The sequence below is a fragment of the Dipodomys merriami genome, unplaced genomic scaffold, assembly GCF_024711535.1.
Source record: "Dipodomys merriami isolate MVZ:Mamm:240054 unplaced genomic scaffold, mDipMer1.0.p SCAF_5, whole genome shotgun sequence".
In the NCBI taxonomy this organism is placed as follows: domain Eukaryota; kingdom Metazoa; phylum Chordata; class Mammalia; order Rodentia; family Heteromyidae; genus Dipodomys; species Dipodomys merriami.
Genome location: NW_027206068.1, coordinates 28,683,584 through 28,705,487, shown reverse-complemented (window position 1 = coordinate 28,705,487; position 21,904 = coordinate 28,683,584). Strand labels below are relative to the sequence as shown.

At 34.9% G+C, this 21,904-nt stretch overlaps 1 protein-coding gene across 1 annotated transcript in view; it reads right to left on the bottom strand.

Moving 5' to 3' along the window:
- Reln (reelin) overlaps positions 1–21,904 on the bottom strand; it is a 458,334-nt gene that overhangs the window by 140,797 nt on the left and 295,633 nt on the right. The window contains exons 14-20 of the mRNA XM_069996300.1: positions 21,541–21,749; positions 20,423–20,551; positions 19,212–19,321; positions 15,073–15,139; positions 10,046–10,279; positions 8,747–8,908; positions 3,012–3,248 (exon numbers count right to left, since the gene is read on the bottom strand). Of these exons, the coding sequence (XP_069852401.1) occupies positions 3,012–3,248; positions 8,747–8,908; positions 10,046–10,279; positions 15,073–15,139; positions 19,212–19,321; positions 20,423–20,551; positions 21,541–21,749 (1,148 nt within the window). The remainder of the gene's footprint in view (positions 1–3,011; positions 3,249–8,746; positions 8,909–10,045; positions 10,280–15,072; positions 15,140–19,211; positions 19,322–20,422; positions 20,552–21,540; positions 21,750–21,904) is intronic.

The following is a 21,904-nucleotide window of genomic DNA, read 5'->3' as shown; positions in this document are numbered from 1 at the left end:
TAAAATAGCTTAAAATATATGCTTAAAATAGCTTCAAATATATGCCTCAAATATATGCCTAAAATATATGGACTGCTTTGGTTATCTAAGCTTCCAAATATGGATGCTGGAATTTAAACTCAAGTCTATGACATTAAAGCCTATGGTCTATTACACCATAATTGCTAAAATCAACTGCCATTCTATTATGCCATAACAACTATCCCCTCATGACTGTACACATTTAAAAAGCCCAGTTTGGGTAAGAATGTTGAAAGGGGTGACATTGATCAAGACATACTGTACTCATAAACTGCTTTGTTAAATGGCAAATCCTTTTTACAACTACTTAAAGATAATAAAATAAAATAAAAATTAAAAAATTCCCCAAACTCTCCCTGACAGTCTAAATGATTTACAGCATATTGACTGTAGTTGTTGTAATGAAAAAGCAATTGTCCAAGTTTTCCCTGGAGAATACTCTCGGTAACAACAATACATGCTCCTGGAAAGTCATGAGTTATAAAATGAGAACCAAATGAACTCACAGCTGGGAAGAGTCAACAATAATTAATTGAACACTAGTCATTCTGCACAGACTATGTCTACATATCCTTGAGAGAACAAGCTCATTGAAGGGCAGAGGCCAATTATTTGGATATGCTTAAAGAATTTTAACTTAATAATTATTTTAAATTTAAAAAACAGCTTATTTGAGGACTAGGAGGCTGTAATAGTTATCAATGCCATCACTTGAATTTCCATATTGTAACAAGTGTACTTGAAAAAAAATCACCTAAGTTAAGTTTACATTTCATTTTGGACAACAGGAGCAGAGAGGAAACAGTGTCATTAAAAGGGGTTTTATTCTGACTCACTGGCTAAGAAAATGGGAACAGTTTGAGATCTTCCGTGTTGTTTCATTTTAATGAGCAGTGAGCATTTTTCATGTCCTTATTAAATGGTTAATTGTTTCTCTTAGTCTCATTATCACTGCCAGAGTGTCCTCTCCATTGTTTCATGACCAAGATAATGCCTTTTTGTTTCAACAGAAGATCAGAAAGTCAAATCTCATCTCTCACATGTGGTTGTTAATAAAACTCACACAGTGCTACTCAAGGTGCCCATGGGGATTGCACAATTATTTATCTTTTCTTATGCTTTTCTAGAATTACTGTGATTGTATTTTCACAAAGTAAATGTATCTCTACCAATTAAAGCAGTGGTGGGTTAAGAATATTCATCAGAGTTGTGTGAAAGGATATTGTTCATAGGATTTTGATCAAAGCACCAAAATTAAACTGCTGTTATCATGCATTCAACTCAAGTGTTAAATTAAAATGCTCAGCAACTTTGGAGTTTATTTCAGCAGATGTTAACTATTTATGAAAATAAACATGGTACAGGACTTGCATTCATGATATGATTCTTTGTTACATTAAAAGTACTAAAAAATATAACCCTACTAACAAAACTTTCCAGTTATAGTTTATGGTACATGACCAATTTGAATGACTGTTAATTCAGGTCAATATAAATGTTCAGAAGCATAAAATTCTAATAAATCTTCTTTTGGTCTCTATCTGTTTATCTTATTTGCTTCACCCCTTCTTGGGAGGCTACAAGACTAATAAAGTGCATTCATTAAAAAATCTGAGGCTACCAAATTGCATACAGTATAATCTTTCCTGCTGTTTAGTGGAAATTTCATTCTATCTATGATAATGCTGATAATGCCTGTAGTAGAAGTGACCAGCTGTACTTTCATGCCATTAGCTGTCATTTTGATGCTAAAATTTTAGCCTGCTGTGTGTGAAATGTGACTGAACATGCACAGTTCCCATCAAAGGTAATTTTCTGTGCAATGGTGTGTAAAATTTACCTCTAATTATGATAAGGTCACTGATGGGTCATTTATGATATACTCTCTGGAGGCAATAGTAGTACATAACTTTCTGAGTGATTCATCTGGAGGAATTGAATTGATTTGATCATGACTCAATAGGAAATTAAACTCTCTTAGGAAATGATTCCTCAGCAATATTTGTGGTTTTAAAGGAATCCAGAGAGGAGTAGTATGCATATGGTGAAGGCTGTGGGATCAAGAAGACTTCAGATTGAATCCAGAATCTCTAGCCTTGGAAGATAATACACGATCTGATCTCTGACTCTGGCTTCCATTTTAAGGGATGTGTTCTCTCACTCCCTGGGTTTGGTACCACTGGCCTTTCCTGATCTTGGCACATGCCATGATCATCCTCTTCCTCCACATGCCTGACACTATTATTTTTCCACTTTCAAATCAGTGGGAATATACAATATCTAATGTCAAAACTATCTAAAGTTTCTTCTGAGAAGCCTGGTGGGAGTCCTCTCTGTCAAGTAGTCAGTTCCAGTTAATCACTGTTGTATCATCTTACTGATGTTAATGAAGTACTAATCACAGTTGAAATAATTTATTTACTGTTTGTTGTATAATTAAATTTACATATGCCCATGGGAGGTTAAATAAAGTTTACCTTAATTAGAATACCTACAATCTTGAAGTTCTACCAGCATTAGCTCTTTGTCACTAGTACAATATTGCTTGATAAAATGGATTAAAAAGGACATCTTACTTAATAAATCAGGACTGCAAAACAGTATGAAAACAGAACTACTCATAAGAAATTTTAGTGAAATAGTCACTGTTGTGATTTTTTTTGTTTCACTGTTATCACCATAGCCCTCTATGAAAGAAGACTATGATAGTCACTTATACTTTAATTATTAGTATTTTTGGAAGAGAGTTTTTGATAGACTCTCTTCTTTAGAGGAACAAAAATTGATATAATAAATATGAAATTTGTATTTATTTAAATTGATCATATTTTGTTTTCAATTCTCTTTCCCAGCAATTCTATTAAGTATTAACTTTTCAAGTGGTTTTTGTTCAACTAAATATTTGTCAACAAATGACAAAGTACTGAAGGACTAGAAAAAATTCTCATACCCCTATCACTGATGCAAATCATAGCAACAACAATTCTTACCACAGGGTCCAGTCGTGGCCACAGTATGGCTGAACATTTCCAAGGTAAAATCCCAGAGATTGAGTGACCTCCACAAGATTGGAAAAGTCAAGACTTATGCTGTTGAACAGAACAGATGTCATGATAATCTCATCAATAGCCCACACATCTTCTCCTTGGGAGGAATGATATGGCTGCCACCATCTGAACTGAATTCCAAACTGTCGTGCATCATCTGGTAACTCTACAGAGATTATTCTACAGGGAAAAAAAATTTTAAATTCAGATTACCTCAAGGTCATCAAATGCAAGTATTTTAGTAAGATAGTATTTATTGCTCTGATATATAGTATTAAAAATACTTTTATCTGCATTAAATTCATCTACTGTCAACAAGAAAAACTTAGGATTAGGCAATGATTCGAATGGTATAATGCTTGCCTAGCAAGCATGAGTTTAAACCACACACACACACACACACACACACACACACACACACACACACACACACACACAGACACACACACATGAAACCCTTACAGTATGAGAGCCTCACTAACAAGTGTGAGACCCTAAGTTCAAACCCTAGTACTGCCAAAAAACAAAAGGTTCTACTATTATCCATATTCTTTTCAGATGCTCAATTTCCTGTATGTCTCAATGTCTTCTAAACACATGAAAAATGGGATTGTGCTTTCATTCCACTGCTCTCAGTAAAATACAGTTGTTAGAGTAGGGCTCATCAGGATGTGATGGGAGATTGTGGACAGTTTATTACACATTACAGTTGGGGGCTGGCTAGAGCCAGGGCACTTCCTCATTCCTATACATTTAGCAGAGTACACATAGGTCACTTGCTGTGTCATGACAGCTACAACAAACCTGTATCTGACAAATGGGGAAGAAAATTAAGAATAATATCTAATTTCAAGGAGCAATTATTGTACGCAGCAGCAGGAACCATGCATTAATTGCCACTGCAACGACATCTGCTTGAAAGCTTCATAAATCACAGTACCATGCTGCTTACATCCTTATACAAAGTGAGATGTGAAACAAACAGCAAGTGGGACATTTGTCTCCATCAGTGCACAATTACACTCCAGGAGAGGTACTTGCAGTAAATGCATGCTGAAGAGATTAAAGGCTTTTTTCTTTTCTTTTTCTTTCTCTTAGAGAGCAAAGCAAAACTTCCTGGGCCAAATGACTAGTTGGATAACTACTTAGAAATGCAATGTCCAAGCATGAAATTCCTGGCCCATTACATTGATTTTCATATCTTTATTTTGTTAATTAAAAAAAAACATACCTACTATGATTTCTTATCTATTGAAAAATAATGTCTATTTTCCTTTCAAATCATCTGTATATGGACAGACTGAATAGAAGAATATGACTAACACGACTGATTAAAAAACTGGCAGGAGTTTTTATCATGTGAGAAAACACTTCTTTTCTCTTTTTTTTTTTTTTCTGTCATGGCGCTTGAATTATGGGCCTGGGTGCTGTCCCTCAGCTCTTCAGCTCAAGGCAAGTGCTCTACCACTTGAGTCACAGCACCACTTCTGGTTTTCAGTTGGTTAATTGGAGATAAGAGTCTCACGGACTTTTCCTGCCTACGCTGGCTTTGAACCTTGATCCTCAGATCTCAGCCTCCTGAGTAGCTAGGATTACAGGCACTGGCACCTGGCTAAACACTTTATTAAATAATAATAATAATTCATATACAAATTCAGAAATATAAACTTAAGAACCCATAAACTAGAAGGATTTAGCTAATACATTTATGTATTTTAAATTCTTCCATAATCTGCTGACTTTTCTACTAATGGATTTTATCAGAATAATAAAACTTACTTAAGTATTTTAGTAATTGTCACTTTCTATTTTTCCAGAGATTTGTTTATTAAATAATTACTTGTATTTTTCATAATATATGGAAACAAAATAATTGAGCTGAACTCAATAATGCAAGGATCAGACACTGATTTAACAATTTAATTTGAGGAACACTGTTATTAGAAAACTAATTTTCCTTTATGTCAGTAATTCTAAAATCAGTAAATATTTTCCAAGAACATAGTGTAATTAGAAATAACTTAAAAATAGAATTTCCGGGCAAGTTTTAATGAGAACATTGTAGTGCATACATGTGATAGCAATGACCAATAGTTTCATGGTAAAGTAGTTATGACCTGAGTCAGGCTCTTATGTTGGAGTTCTTGTTCTGACATATAATGTAGATAATTTTGCAAAAATAAAGATAGTTTATGCACCTCTGCATTATCATATGTGGAACTGGGATAATAATAGTCCTATGGCAAGGGCCAGAGGACTTTGCCTGTTTCTTTCTCCTGTGTCATTACCTAAACCCCACAAATCTTCACTGCATAGAGTTTGATTATGAATATAACCCTGATAAAATGTGTATACAGAGAATAGGAGGTAAAATATCCTTTTCAAGGGTAAGCACATTCTACATGACAAAAGGGTTTTAGAATCTGTACATTGTAACTTGAGGTGGAGATGGAAGTCTACTGATGTCTCTACTCTTCTGTATGTCAATGGAGCTGGTATGGATAACAATGGGACCATTTGGAATTATCAAATAAGAACCCAGAGACTTGGGTCAACATCTAGTTTCAGTCTTCCTTTGGTGGGTAAGTACTAAACAGACAGATTTGTTTGAAAAAATGTTTGATAAGTATATGTACCATGGGATTGGGTGACATGATGAAACCATGAGGAGATAAAATACAGTAATTCAAGGCACAAAATTCATCTAAGATTTGACTTAGTAATAATTTTAGAATATAAAAATCCCTATAATTACGAGAAAATCTAGAGTGCTTTTTAATTTCAAAGGAAATATATTCTATATTAATAAAAGTATCAATTAGTTTGCAAGATAGTCTAGTCAGTTTCAATTAAACGACTTAATTATTAGATTTTAAATTTTATAAATAATAAGTAGACAGAGTTATTTGCAGAATGAAGCACAGACAAGCAAATTATGTACGTAGCCAACTAGTATATATAATTTGTAGATCACATTTTTTAAACAACTTTGGCATAAAGGAACAATGTGAAACTTTCAGCAATTACAGGCAGAAATTTATACAGAAGGGAAGTGCAGCAAATAGCCCAAGGCATCAAGATATATTTAACTCATCTATGAAGGATTACTGTGGTTTGTATTATTTATCAAATGGAATATAATTTAGGATCTAGAGTATATGAAATTCTATTTCTGCCATGTCACTTTTTATTAATATTGGTGAGAGAAAGGAAGGAGGAAGAGCTTCACAGATGAGGGAAGTATAAGGAAAAATCAAAGCATTTGGAGACCACTACTGGGGTCTCATTTTTAAAAGCTCTCCAGTCTGATCTTAATCTTTCAAGCTATGCACATACCTAATAATGAGAAGCCACCTTGGTCCTGCTCAGAAGAAAAATGTTGCTGTCAAATGACAGGCAAGATTAAACACACATTGGCAATAGAACATTAAATGTGTCATTATTTTTTATTTCAACAAAGATTAATTAAACTTCATGATAGAGATTGATTACTTAAGTTTTGTAGCTGTCCATCCTTGTCAGGAAAAAAACCTGGTCTTTGAGTCAAGTTAACATGAAATGATAATATTTTCTTCATGATTTTAACATTATCACCTTGATTTTTATTTAATTTTCTGGTAATGTTCACTACGGAGAGTCTGTGAGACATATCTCTAAGATTCATTTATTCATACTTAGTGAAAAGTTGAGTTTAGCTTTGTATTTTAGAGCGAGCATACTCAACACAGCTGGTACATTAAAAATTAAATGTATAAAATTTAGGTCATAATAGCTGTTAATGATTATTTCATTTGCTGTGGAAATAAAATTTTGTGTTCATTTGTAAATAGATAAACATGGGGGTGTGGTCCTAAGCCAAACTGTAAAATATGCCAAGCGTGTTATCAGTGCCCCATTCTCTTGCATCTCAAACCCTGTGTTTTCTCGTGCAAACCTTCTCTTCTCATATGTTCCATGATTAAAATCAACTTCCCAGAATGGAATGGTGTTAATTTCTATAGATACAAACCATAATGAACTCCTCTATTGTATTTTAATTTTAAACTTTCATTTTGAGATTTCTCATGCTCTTCTTCCATTGCTCTTTTTAAAGGAGTAGCTGAAAAACTAGCAGGAAAGAGTATCTTTAAATTCTATCATTAATGATATGGACTATCTACTGAAGGATGCTTTTCCCAAATAAAACAAATTTGACAATTGTTGCTAGGTCATGAAATGTATACACTAGAGGCAAATAGAAGTAGAATGAAGAAAATCTATCCTCACATATAATGGTGTACGTGTGTGTGTGTGTGTGTGTGTGTGTGTGTGTGTGTGTGTGTGTGTGTGTGTGTGTGTGTGTGTGTGTGTGTGTGTGTGTGTGTGTGTGTGTGTGTGTGTGTGTGTGTGTGTGTGTGTGTGTCTCCTTGGGCTTTAACTCTGGACTTTAGGCATTGTTCCTGAACCTTTTATTCCCACAAGACTAGCACTCTACCACTTAAGCCACAGATTTACTTTGGGTTATTTTTTGGTGAGCTAATTGGAGATAAGAGTCTCAAGGCCTTTCTTGTCTGGGCTAGCTTTGAACCTCAGTCCTCAGCTCTCAAAAACTTGAATAGTGAGGATTACAGGTGTGAACCAGTGGTTCACACTGGCATCTGGTCCACACATACCACTTTTGTCAGGAAATCAATATATAATAGAAAAGGTCTTTTGCACTCACTACTTAATTTAGTGCCATATTTAAATCATATCTCAGAATATAAGATGCAGGAATAATTTTTTTAATTATCAAAAATTACTGGCTCCACTCCTTTACTTTCAATAACTAGTACATGTCTGAGACAAGCAGAAAAGGTCAGATAAGTTGATGTTAGGTGAAATGAACCCCAAGATAAGGACTCAAATGGTTTTTCTTTCTTGCTATTGTTTCTAACATATTTATAAGATGATTTCTTTGTTGCTTTGTCTGTCCCTCTCCCATGATAACCCTTGTTTTCACTGTATTTGATGTCGGCATAATTTGGGGAGGGGAAAGGAAAAAACAATTTTTTTAAAAAAATTTATTTTATTTTTTATTGTGAACATACTGTACAGAGGGGTTACAACTACATGGGCAAGATAATGAGTACATTTCTTATCAAGCATTGCAGCCTCCTCCTTTGTTTGGGTAAACAAATTGTTTAAATAGGGATACAGGTGGACTCATTGCAACAATCAGATGTACAAAATTCTATGTTGTAAAATGAACTTTACAACTTTGGCACAGGGGACAGGGGGGAGTGAGGAGTGGGGGAGAGGAGGGGTTGGAGATAGAAAGGGATGGGAAGGGGAAACAAAGAAGGAGGCAACAATGCTTGATAAGAAATGTACTCATTACTTTGCTCATGTAATTGTAACCCCTCTGTACAGTATTTTCACAATAAAAAATAATTGGCTTATATACTGTTTTGTAGAATGGGAACTTCTTCATACAACTACTTAAAGATAATGAAAAAATAAAAAATGTTTGGGACAAACAGATGAAAGTGGCTCATTAGTTATTCATGACAAGACACATTGATCTTTGTCCACTCATCTCTCAGTAAAAAACAAAAACAAAAACAAAACAACCAAAAACACTTAGAGTCTTACACCATTTGAACCATAATTTTCTCAGGAAAGTGATAGCATGTTTTTCCAGATGCTTTTCAACATACCTAGGTTCATGATAGCTGAGATATGAATAGTGTTCCAGGAGTTTCCAAGTAATCCCATTATCATAGGAATAATGCAACAAAACTCCTTCACCAGGCTGGTCAGGGGCTTTGCATGTGCTCAGAACAGACTTGCTCCCCAGTCTCAGTGTGAACTGGAGAAACCTAGACATGAATTACTTATCATTAGTGCTTGAAGAAACATTTTTATTCACAAAAATAAACTTTGGTTTTAAAAGAAATTCAGAAAAATATGTTAAATAAGTCAGGCTCAGAGAGACAAATAGTGCATATGATTTATCTCATATGTAGAAGCAGGACTTTATAACCTATGCAGGACTTTATTCATTTATACACAAACTGACCAAAGGATGGTATAGTTAGGGGAGGAATCCAATGGTATTACTCCTCTGGACAACTTAAGTACTGTTTATTGAAATAAACCAGAAGTGGAAATACATTTTAGAAGAGTGGGGCAAAGAAGGAGTGCATGAATGGAGGAAGGGAAGGTCAGCAAATGCAGCTGTTTTAACCAATGCAAATTATGTAAAAACTGAACTACATAACTTAAGAATACGGATGAGAGAGGGAAAATGGGGGAGAACAATGGAAGAAATGACACTGATCAAGAAACATTGTACTCATAACCTAAGCTATGGAATTGTAACCTTATTGTATAACTACATGGTAATAATAATAATAATAATAATAACAATAAACTGTTTCTGGAACAAACAAGAATTTCAAACAAATTTCAAATGACGTATCCCAATTCTGTAGGTTTCCATTCACCCTTCTTATTTAAGATGTTAGTAATTTCACTGTGAGAGGTATGAATATGGGTAGAAGATGAGGTCAATGTGCACATTTCATACAGAGAAATATCCATAAAATATAGCTCTATGTTCATACATATTTGTACACTAGATACTTGTGTACATACACTTAAAATGTCAATCACTCCTTTACTGCATTATTTATTAGGCACCGGGGGAAGATGGGGAGTAAATCTAATCAGCCTCTGCAAGCTGTCAAATAAATAAAACTACATGAATAATTAACGACTGCTTGGCTTAAGAACACAGTTGTGATGCGAATATCTCATATTTTTAAAAAATCTAGTCAGTCATTAGTATCTCAAAATCATCTTCTAATTTATAAAAAAAATGAGAGCAAATTAACCCTAAATATACAGAACTCCCTTAAATACCAGTTAAAAACTAGAAGATGTGTAAATCAGGGAGAAAAAAAGGATACAAATTAACATTAGTATCTGGTTTCTGCAACCTTGGCTTCACTCACCTGGATTGTGAGCTGTCCAGAAAAGATGTAATCAGCTGACGCCTTCCATCTTTGTTGAAAACTAGCGCCTTACCACTGGCTAAGACACCACAACCAAAGCTGACTTCAGCACCACGGATAGAGTAAAAGTTATGGTAAGAGGAGAGCCTGGAACTGCCAAAGCTTTCAGAAATAAACATGGGGAATGTCTGGGATGCCATCTCACATGCTGGTCCAGAAAATCCAGGGTCACATCTGAAAGAAATACATGAAATCAAAGTTACTGGGCCTTTCTGAGATTCCTCAATCTACATTGAGAAAGAGAAAGTCTAGAGGCTAGGATTTGATTAAACTGTAAATGAAGCTCATTAGTCTTTGTAAAGTACTGGATCTGAAAACATGATAAGGGCTAATTGACTGTAAACATTCCAGAATGGTCTTTGCACAGCCCTGCTATAAAAAGCTTATGATTAAGACAATAATTCAATATTCTCCTTCCACTACTGCCACCAATTTATCTAAAATGTATCTATAGTCTACATGTAGCAACTTAAGCTCATTGAAAGGTATATGCATTTATTTTTATTCTTCATGCTTACATATTTCTAAGAGAAGCAACACAAATACCTTTAATAAAATATCTAAAAAAAGCTTTCTTAAAGAACGTAAAAATATGTATTATGTAGTAATTATTTGGATATTTTTGGTAAGAAGTCTATTTTCAAGTATTTCAGACCAACATTGGCTCTTTAAAGGGAATGTGTACTCTGAACTACAGAAGTTCCATAGCAGAATGACACTGTTTTTCTATGAGCATGCAAATTAGCAGTGCTTCAAGAAAATCCTAAGCTACGTGTGTCTCCACCTCCAACAATCCACTGCTCTGAAAATGTGTTGTGTTTATGTTAGCTGACTAGAATAAATGCAGAACTCTCCAAGTCTCCCCTCATCACAGCTGGATTGGTAACTGAATACCAGAAATACATTATATTTTAAGGAATCTATCAGGAATTAACTTCAAATTCTTTTTTTTTTGTACTACACTATTTTTTTTTCTCACTACATTTATAGTGTTAGGAAGTCAGTGTCTGTTTTGGATGAGGGACCTCACAGAAGCATTCAAACTTCTTGAAGTCTGAAATAAATCTTTTATGAAACAAGTATACCAATGAAATGATATTTTGGCATGATTCAGAATATTTTTCTTTACTAGTGTTACTAAGACTTGAGTCTATGCTGGGCTTCTATAGGATCCATGAAATGTGTGAATGTGTTTTTTGTCAAATTTTATGTGCATTGGGTTTTCTTGGAGAGAAGGCTCTCCACTGGTCATGTAGAAACTTCCATCATAATGTATATTTTTACTTTTGTTCTTAGAGGAAACCTATTCTAGATATCTGATTAGAAATATTTTAATTGGGTTGTTTCTTTTATAAATTCATGATCATTGTAATGAATAAAATTATATACATATTCCTTTACAAAGATTTTAGTTGTAAGTATGCATATCATGGATGCATTTAAATAAACTGCTGGCACTGGCTGAAGGTTATAGTGCTGAATTACTGTTTTAATCATAAGATTTTTTTTAGTTGCAGTTTTCATCAGAAGATGGGTGTTAAAATTCTAAGAACTAGTGTAGTATGAAGTCTGAGGGTTGTCTTAGTGTCTTATGAAAACTTAGGAGTTGGGTGTTGATGGCTCAAGCCTGTAATACTAGCTATTTAGGAGTCTGAGATCTGAGGATCAGGGTTTGAAATCAGCCTAGGCAGAAAAGTCCATGGGACTCTTACCTCCAGTTAACCGAATAGGAAAGAAAGTAAGAAGTGGAGCTGTGGTTCTAAGGGACAGCACCCAGGCCCTGAGTTCAAGCCCCTCTCCCCATTCTGGTACACATGTGCACACGCATGAAGGCACATACACACAACACATAAACCCAAACTTAGGGAAGGAAGAAGGAAAGGAAAACAATATTTACTGAACATATAAATGAGCCTTAAAGCAACCTATTTTGCATGTTATCTTGTGTATATAGTCGGCCTTTGAGTAGTCAAACCATTTCCAAAAAAGGTTAAGAAAAATCAACTAAATTGGATACTTCTTAAAGTCAGAAAACTGAATGTAGTTTACCATGACAACAAATTGGAATTTGTATTCCCCATGAGACTATCTAGCGCCAGAGTGCATTTCAGGATAAGTGTGTTTTTATGCATCTTAAATATGTCTTCTTGGGACTAGTGATTGGGAAAAATTGGTGACTATTTAGAGATGAAACACATTTAGTCAATTTTAATATACTGGTTCTAGAAGTTCATTATTTTAAATAAAGAACTATGCATTTAGGGTAAAATGCAGAAAAGAATGAATTTCATTTTTATCAAACAAAAACAAAGCAAAACAAAAAGTCCTTGTGGCCTTTGTTTTCTGGCAAAATAGGGTTATAAGCAATGAAATGATGTTCGCCTGACCTTTAAAAACCCCAGTGATTAATCCACCTACCCATAAATATAGCCTGCTATTCACCATGTATATCAGGAAAAAACCTGCCAGGGTTAGGACATATTGGGTGACACTTCTGAAGGAAATGCTTTGATGTTCTCTCTCTTCATTTGCATCTCTAACTGGGTTGTTAGGCTTATCAGGTTAGTGAACTGGCAGTTTAAAAATTGAGGCTTGGGATTGTAGATAGGTAAGAAAATGTTAAGGAGTAGAGGTGGGTGGGATCCTGGTATCAGATATGGTAATAACAAAAGGCAAAATGTGTGTGTGTGTGTGTGTGTGTGTGTGTGTGTGTGTGTGTGTTGGAAGCTGCAGAGGCTCTCAAATTCAAGCAGCTGCTTCTAAGAAATAACTAGCATTGATTGGATATGCAGTCTTTTCTATGCAGTCTTGTTCATACTCAATAAAACATATTACTGGAAAAAAGAAGTGGCCAAATGTTTAGCTCACTTGCAAATAAACAAAGGCAATAAATATTACATAAAACCTTTTTAGAAGAGAGAAAAATTAATTTCCAACTGAAAGTTATAGAAACTATTCTGTAAAAGTTTAAAAGCTCCAATTATCAGGATGATTCATGGTGTCAAAAGAACAGTGTCCTAAAGCATAATGGTATTATTCACACTTATTTTAATATTATTTGAAATGCACTACATAGTGGATGAACAGCAGACAAAGACAACAACTTGAGAAAAATGTCAATGATTCATGTAATTGATGTATCCATATTTTGGCAGTAAGAATATTATCAAAAAAGCATGGAGATAATGCTTGCTTTAAAACAAGAAACTTCTTCTTCACGTTCTTTAGAAAACATTTTCATTGTGCAGAATAATATTTGTTAATTAAATTCATTAAAATATATTTAAAAAACTAACCTTTTTAATCTCAGTGCTTACAAGTGTGTGTCTCATGGGTATAATTTCTAAATGATCAGGTTCAAAGCCCTTTTAGAAGTTTTCTATTCATTAGTTAATTGCTCAATTTGTTTTTTTTTGAGCTATTGAAAACTTATTTTTGTAACAAAGATTGTATGTTGGTTCAGGAATTCCCAGGATATTTGATTATTATGTGTTAATACAGTAATGACATAATGAATCCATTCTTTTTTTTTTTTTGGGGGGGGGGTCCAGTCGTGGGGCCTGAACTCTGGGCCTGGGCGCTGTCCCTCAGCTCTTCAGCTCAAGGCTAGCGCTCTACCACTGGAGCCACAGCGCCACTTCCGGCTTTTTTCTTGATTATCCATTCTTGGTCTACATTTAAGATAACTGACTAGTGGTAAATTAGACATTACACAAATAACATTAAATTTCAGAGGTGGAGGAAGAGATAGGGAAACCGGGCAAAAAGTGTACAACATTTCAACCAATAAAAATCTGGGCATTGTGGTACATGCCTGCAGCATGTAGCATGTGGAAGTCTAAGTACCAGGGTCCAGCACAGCTTGAGCAAAAATGTGGGATCCTATTTGAAAAACCACTACAAGCAAAAAGGGTTGGGGTTAAGAATTAAGTGTAGAGTGCCTGCCTACCAAATCCAAGTTCCTAAGTTCAAATGACAATGCCACCAACAAAACAAAACAAAATTAAAACACTTATAAGTTATACATAACTTATAAAGTTATGTATAAAGATGATGAGTTCTCTATTAAATATGTTCATTTAGCTCAGTTTCCTTTAATTTTAGGTCTGTGGATCAGTACTGATTTTTTAAAAAATCATTGTTAATATTTTTTGTGCCAATTTTGGGGCTTCAACTCAGGGCCTGGGTACTGCCCCTGAGCTTTTTTGCTCAATGCTCACACTTACCACTTGAGGCACAGCTCAATTTCTGGCTTTTTGTTTCACTAGAGAGAAGAGCCTTACAGATTTTCCTGCCTGGGCTGGTTTCCAACAATCTTCCTCAGATGCTAGCCTCCTAAGTAGCTAAGATGACAGACATGAGTCACTGACACCCAACTCATTATTGATTTTTAATGAATATATACAAAGCATGCTAAAAATTAAAGTGTGAAGCCAGGCACTGGTGGCTCATGCCTGTAATCCTAGCTACACAGGAGGCTGAGATCTGAGTATTATGGTTCAAAGCAAGCCCAGGCAGGAAAGTCTGTGAGACTCTTATCTCCAATTAATCACCAGAGAACAGGAAGTGGCACTGTGGATCAAGTGGTAGAGCCCTGGCCTTAAGGTGAAGAGCTTAAGGACAGCACAACCAACATATTCACACACACCCAAAATTAAAGTATGACTCATGAACACTAGAACAAGTTTATGGGGAAGAATGTAACTAAAGTCAGAGAAGCTATCCATCCAGATATAAGGAATTCAAATTGTCCACAATTTACCTGAGGATTTCTAAGCCTATACATTAATTTTGCTTACAAAATGCATTGAAATTATACTTAATTTCTATTTTGAGTTTCCTACTTTTTGTTTCAAAAACATTTAAGCCAAGAAAAGTCTATCAAAGTAAATGAAAATGATTTTGGGCATCGATATAGAATGTACCCATCACACAGGAGAAGTGGACATATTATTTTCAAAGCTTACTTGCAGCCATGACGTGTGCATTGTCCTCTGCCAGAACAGAACTTGAGACATGATGGTCCGATATACACTGCAGGGAAAAAGAAATAATGTAAAAGATGGCAATCTAACTGGAAAACTAAGAACATCACTAGTATTTCAAAGCAGTACCTATAAAATATGGCCTGCTGTGTGTATGTTGGGTAATAGGAACCCAGGGTGGCATGCTGAGTGCTATATAACAGGGTAGGCACTTAGTTTAAGAGCTTTGGAACTGTTTAACTTCCATAAATAATCCTTCTAGGATTTTAGTGTTTCATACCAAAGAAAATAGGACTATATAATTTGGATTCCTTAACGGAGTCTTTTCTGATAAAACAGTTTCAGACAGAATATTAGTGCTTGTGTTTCGAATGTACATATACTTATATTCTTTAGGCAGAAATAAAGAATGTTGAAAGAAGAGACATTAATCAAGATGCAGTGTATTCATCAACTGCTTTGTTAAATGGCAATTCTTTTATACAACTACTTAAAAAGATAATGAACATTTTCTTAACAAAGAAACAGAAGAGGTAATTTCAAAAAGAAAAAAAAGAATTTATAAAGGATCAATTTGATCTATCACAAAATGGAGATGCTACAGCTATACTTATTTTTTCTTCCTTCCTTCCTTCCTTCCTTCCTTCTTTCCTTCCTTCCTTCCTTCCCTCCTTCCATTCCCTCCTTTCTCTCTTTCTCCTCCCTTCCTTCCTTACCTCCCTCCCTCACTCCCTTCACCTAAATGCTGGGCTTGATTAACCATGTGATATTATAGACCTAAACTCTAATCTCTGGATTCCTGTAAAGGAGATAAAATCCTAGGAACTAAGATAGTCAGACTCCAAAATATTACAGGACATTGTCATTTTGTAATCAGCATAATCAATAATACATGAAATAGAATAAACATGAGATAAAACCAATTAGTACTAGAGATACAATGATTAGAAAGATCTTATGTTTTCAATTTCAAATTCAATTTCAAACCAATTTGCCATTCATTACTACTTTCTTCCCTGTCTTATAATCATGGCAAAATGTTTAAAGAACTGTACCTTAAACTTTCCTGTGGATCCTAGAGCACATTACCCCTGGAGCAAATTAACAGGAGTAGTAATTCAAATGAGAGTAAAACAGGCCAATGGATAGTGCTTGGTGAATGAAACTGCTTATTTAGAAGTGATTAGATAGCAGGCTGCCTGACTAGAAATAATGTTTTTCAGATATCCGATAATCCTGGGTTTACACTCGGATGCCTCCTGGGAAAGCAAGTTATCTCATCTAAGCCTCCGCGTCTTTATTCTTTAAAGTGGGGCAATAATTTTTAGGAAAGAGAGTAAATGAAATGTTCCATGTTGGGCATGGGGCCTAGCACCACATATCTCCATTCTATTGTCTCCATTGTGCACCAAGAGCTGAGCAATCAGAAAGGGGCTCCATTTAGGATACAGAAAAAATAGCATACTTTTTTATTTGGGGGGGGGTCAATCCCAGGGCTTGAACTCGGCACCTGGGTACTGTTTGAGAGCTTTTATGCTGAAGGCTAGAACTCTTCAGACAAATCTCTACTTCTGGCTTTTTGTGGTTAAGTAGTGATAAGAGTGTCACAGACTTTCCTATCTGGGATAGCTCCAAATCATGCTTTTCAGATCTCAGCCCACTGGGTAAGTAGGATTATAGGCATGAACCAATGGCCCTGGATGGCATACTTGATTTTATGGCTTCAGGAGGATCTGCTCTAGGTCCTTTAAGAGGTAGATCATATTCTGTGAGGTTTGCTCTGGGAGTTGCATTAAAAATAGGCCTAGATGTAGCTCAGTTGTAGAGTATTCAGAAGGCCCTGGCTTTGAATACCAACCACATTCATATACACACAGAAAATCAAGAATAGTATTAGAAAGTCAATGAAAAACATGCAATAAGAAATTTTGTCTTCTTTTCACATTGACAGTGAAGTGTTTAAGACTTATGGGATGAATAACTTCACAGAATTCTTTTCTGTAAGTGGGGGGGAAGATACAGATCAGTTTTTTGCTATTATTATTAATGTAACATAGGTGGAAAAATAAAAAAATGTGGCAACAGCATAATTTGTTCTATGATCTTCTGTTTCTCTAGAATTTTCAGGGAAATTTCCAAAGTACCTCTTTATACCTTCATAGGAACTGGCTGTTGTGTATGGAACACATACTTAACATAATTTGGATAGTGACCTGTTTTGTTTCCCCCACTTTTTTCCTCCCTTGACACCTCTAGAATTCTACAGCGAAAAGGGGAAGGCTGCAGAGGTGTTCATTCACACACACATTTTTCTTGGGAAAGAGAGAGTAGGTATCTTCTTGCTTTATCCAGGAAGTCAAGGACTATATCCTCTTCTTGTCAACCCAGTCCTTGGATCACAGGATGATAACGGAATTGAAGAGATTCTGCTATAGGTTCTACTTTCACTAGACACTAATAACTATGTAGATGCATCATCAATGCATGATGAAGAACTCAGAGATGTATGGTATATACTTTCTAGCTCTGGTCAATTCTGTAATAGATATCTTTAGGAAGTTGAAATAGACTTTCATAGCAACTCAAAGGCAGCAATGGGAGGGAAGGAATGAGAGGGAGAAAGGGAACAGCTTACACTAAGCACAAGGAAAGAAATGTAAATATCACCTGATGTGGAAGAAATAGTTGTATTGTCAAAGCTCATAGAATTTACAAACTTTATAGACCATGATAAAAACAATTTGCCTTGTGAAGGTTAAAATGTGTTTGTGACTTTAACTAGGTATCACTATTCCACAATACTGTGAAATATGTGAAATTTATGTAATCACCTAAAAAGAAATAGACTTCCATAGATTTATATGTGCTTCATTGTATCCTGAATTTCCTCATGTTTCATTTCATTATTAATTTTTAAATTTCTTTTTGGGATTATTAAAGTTTTAATAAAGGTTAATTTTAGGAACCTTGAAAAATATGTCAGCAGGAAAAAATCTATTCATATCACACTCTCCAGAGGCACACAGTTATTCCTTAGGGCTTTTTAATAGGTATGGTAATTAAAATGCTATGCAAGATATTCCATTAATGGACAAAACACCAAGTTAACAAACTCAACTTCCAATGCTTTTGCATATACATTATGTTTAGTATTTATAATTCAGGCAGTCTTTGACATAGGGCCTTTAATGGGTCTTCAATATAGATTAAAAATTCATATTGGTTTATAAGTAAATTCTTGGCGAAAGTTACTGTCAAATTTTAAGACCTTTATATGATGTTTCTCAATGAATGTGTAGGTTTGTCTTATTTTATATGACTGATCACAAATCAGTGCAATGCCAAATTTGCTTAAGTTTTGACATTTTGTCTCTTCCTGTCACTCTAAACTTGACAACCTTGTAGTATAAAACTTTAAACTTATTTACTCTGAAATAGAAATTTATATCTACTTATAATTAAAATAAAGCATCAAAAAGAGACAACTACAAATAACTAACATAAAATTCATAGCATATAGCCCCACATTGTAAAGTATCTTCTCTCACTTTGCACCTATCATAAGTGGTACAGCCTTTAAAAGGATGCAAAAATTATCATCAGTTCATTTAGAAATTTTATAGATCCAAATATTCCTTTCATACACTTGCTGAAAAGGAGAAGAAGGTTCACTAGTACTTTAGGGATGATAATCCATTCTGTGTAGTGTCTGCAACTAAAAGAGAAGCCTTCCAGATGTTGTGGTAGTTGTTAAGAAGAATGAATCTTATTTTAATATATGTGGAATGGCATTTATGGTAATTTTTCAAAACACATTCAAAGAAAACATTAGGATATCCCTTGTCATCAACTGTGGTTTTGAGTTTCAGGGTTTTAAGCATTTTAAAATTATGTATGTTGAAACATTCTGGCATCTAATATTGCTGACTACACAGACTTGGTATTTTTCTGATTGTGCATTGTTGGGCTTCTAACGGAATGCAAAGGAGAACAGGAAGAAAGGGCGTTTAATGAATCCTGAGACCATGACTTAGAAATGTGATTAAGCCTGTGCTGACTAACAAAAGCACAGGAAGACGCTACATAAATGGCATGTGATTATGACAGGCACAAACACTAACCATTATCAATTGCCCACATATTTCCAAGGATTGGTCCTGTCTGTCTCCAGCGAATCCTGGTATCTCGGGTTAATGCTGCATTAGGGAGGGGGATTGTTATTCGGTTCCACCTGCAAGAAATTTAGCACAAAATCAACCTCATAACTATGTTTACATCTTTTGAATGCAGTTTACAAGCCTGTAGTGTTCCTATCTTCAGTGCCTGTAGCAGCATTGAACTTTTGCAATAAAGTCTTTACATTTACATGCGTAGTTTATTTCTAGTTTTGAAACAGGCATAGAACTTGTAAAAGTACTGACATCATGCTAGACAAGCAGATTCATGCCTTTTAAAGGGGATTAGGGACTCATTCCTAACTTTCAGATGTTATTTTTATAAAGTCTTTCAATTTTTTAAAATTTATTTTTAACTGTTTAGCGGACATAAAAACTTAAAACTAGACTCACTGAGTGGGCACCATGGTTTAAGATAAATATACATACAATCAGAACTTACATCCATACTAAGACCTGAGACATTATCCCTTGGGAGGCTTCTATGCAGAGACAGGTACTGTTTAGCATAAAGTAATTTTTCAGTTGTTTGATACTTAACCCTAAGCACATTTAAAGAGGGGCTAAGACAGAAAAAGATTCTTGATCTAACTTTGCTGCTCTTACAAATATTTTTTGCTGTAAAGTCTGTAAAGTGGCAAACATTTTAACCATCTATAATTTTATAACAGTCCCCAGAGGTGTATATTATCAGTCTTGATTTATTTGGAAAGAAGTAGAAAGTCAGAATAAATATTATTATACCAAGTAGATAGCAAAGTAAGATCTGAACCCAGGTCTAATTCCAAAAATTAACATTCCTCCACTTCTGTATACTGCCTCTTAAGTCTGTAGCTTGACAAATTTTGTTTTTGTTTTTAAGCAATGGCTATCACTTCTGATTACAGACAGATGTAGAAATTTAAAATCCACGTAGTCTAAACTATAAATCAAGTACATAAAGAAATAACGGACTTCATACTTGTGGTCCTGCATAATATTTATCAAAATGAATTTCTTTTTTCCTCCTCCCTATCTTCTTTCCATCTTGACAATAGTACTTGTAAGAAGTTACGTTCCTGACTTAGGAAAAAAGATGTTAAGTCTCAGGATTATTCACTAGTTTTCATTTCCTGACAGAGATTCAAGTTTTTCAACATGTGAGAGAGCTTACTCACCCGCTATAGTTTTCAGAGGAATAAACGGTGCTGTGGGGCAGATGGGGTCCAGCACAGACCTCAGGTAAGCACTCAGTGTGGAGGAGGGACCAGGAGCGCCCATGGTTGGTAGAAAATTCTAAGCTGACACTAAAAACATCAGAACAAACGCAATGCAACAAAAGAGGGACAAACAGAACAAATAAAGTTTTGGTCTTTGCCTAAGTATATTAATAATTTGTCAAACTAGTGTGAAGTTTCTTTTAAGAGACATTTTCCTACAGGATTATTTTCTCTTTCACTGAAGTTTGACCAGCTTTCAAAGGGCAAATAGTTAAGTTACTGTTACAGAAACAAACTATGTTTCAAAGTCAAGAAATTGTAACTTGAGCTTGAATTTAATAGGTGGCAAGGCAATTACCATGTCTCACACTGACACTTCATCCTGTGAAAGGGAACTAGCAAAATTCTTAGAAAGGATTTCTGCAACACTCCTAGCAAGTGAAACCCAGAAGCCATAACTCTTGAAGTGCTAATTGATTTCTGTGCTTATTAATAGGAGGTTACTAACTAACATGAGGTCAAGCTTTTTCTTTTTTTCTTTTTTTTTTTCCAGTATTTTTTTCTCTCAGCTATCTGTTGTAAGGGAGAGCTGCTACAGAACGGGTAAACACATCTGATGTCTAAACACAAGCTGTCAGATTAAGTCCATTCCTACTTTAAAATCTACCTAACTATATCCTGCATATTAAATGAAGACTTTTTCTTCTGGGGAAATGTAATTTACTAATGGATATTTTATTAAAATCCAGTTAAAACCTTACTGTGGAATTCTCTCTGCTTTAATAGCCAACTACATTTATTCATTTTTATTAAGATTTTTATAAACATGCATTAGCAATATAATATGGTGGGGGCTTCACTATGATATTTCCATACATGCATTGTAGCCCAAATAAAACTCACCCCCGATCCTTCTACATTCTCCTTATGTGTTTCATTGTTCTATTTTCATCTGTACATATATTGACCATATTCACCCTAATTTACCCACTCCATTTACTCCCAACAGAGCCTTACTCTCCTGTCATTCACTTTTCTTTTTAGTGTAGATCAATTGCAAAAGAAGCGCTTCCTACCTGTTACCAGGTTGATGTGTTCCACATCCAAGATTAATTGAAAATTGTATCATGTGAGACAGTGTAGATGGAAGAACAGGCAGGACATGGAAAAAGTCCACAGCCCAGACATTCTTATTATGTCCTTGATGGTTCTTTTGTCTGAGACAAAACTTGGTAGCGGGAGTCTGAAGTTCAGGATTGATGACTACAGAAACCAGAGATGGAACCTTCCAAACAAAGGAAACTAAAATCACTCATAATCTTAGTCAATGTGAATTCTCTTGGATTCTGTGTTGTAGTCACTCAATACATAACTAAAATTTACTGCATATTAGGTGAGGAACCTTGATTTCAATTTGTTCTTTCATGCAGAAGATGCCAC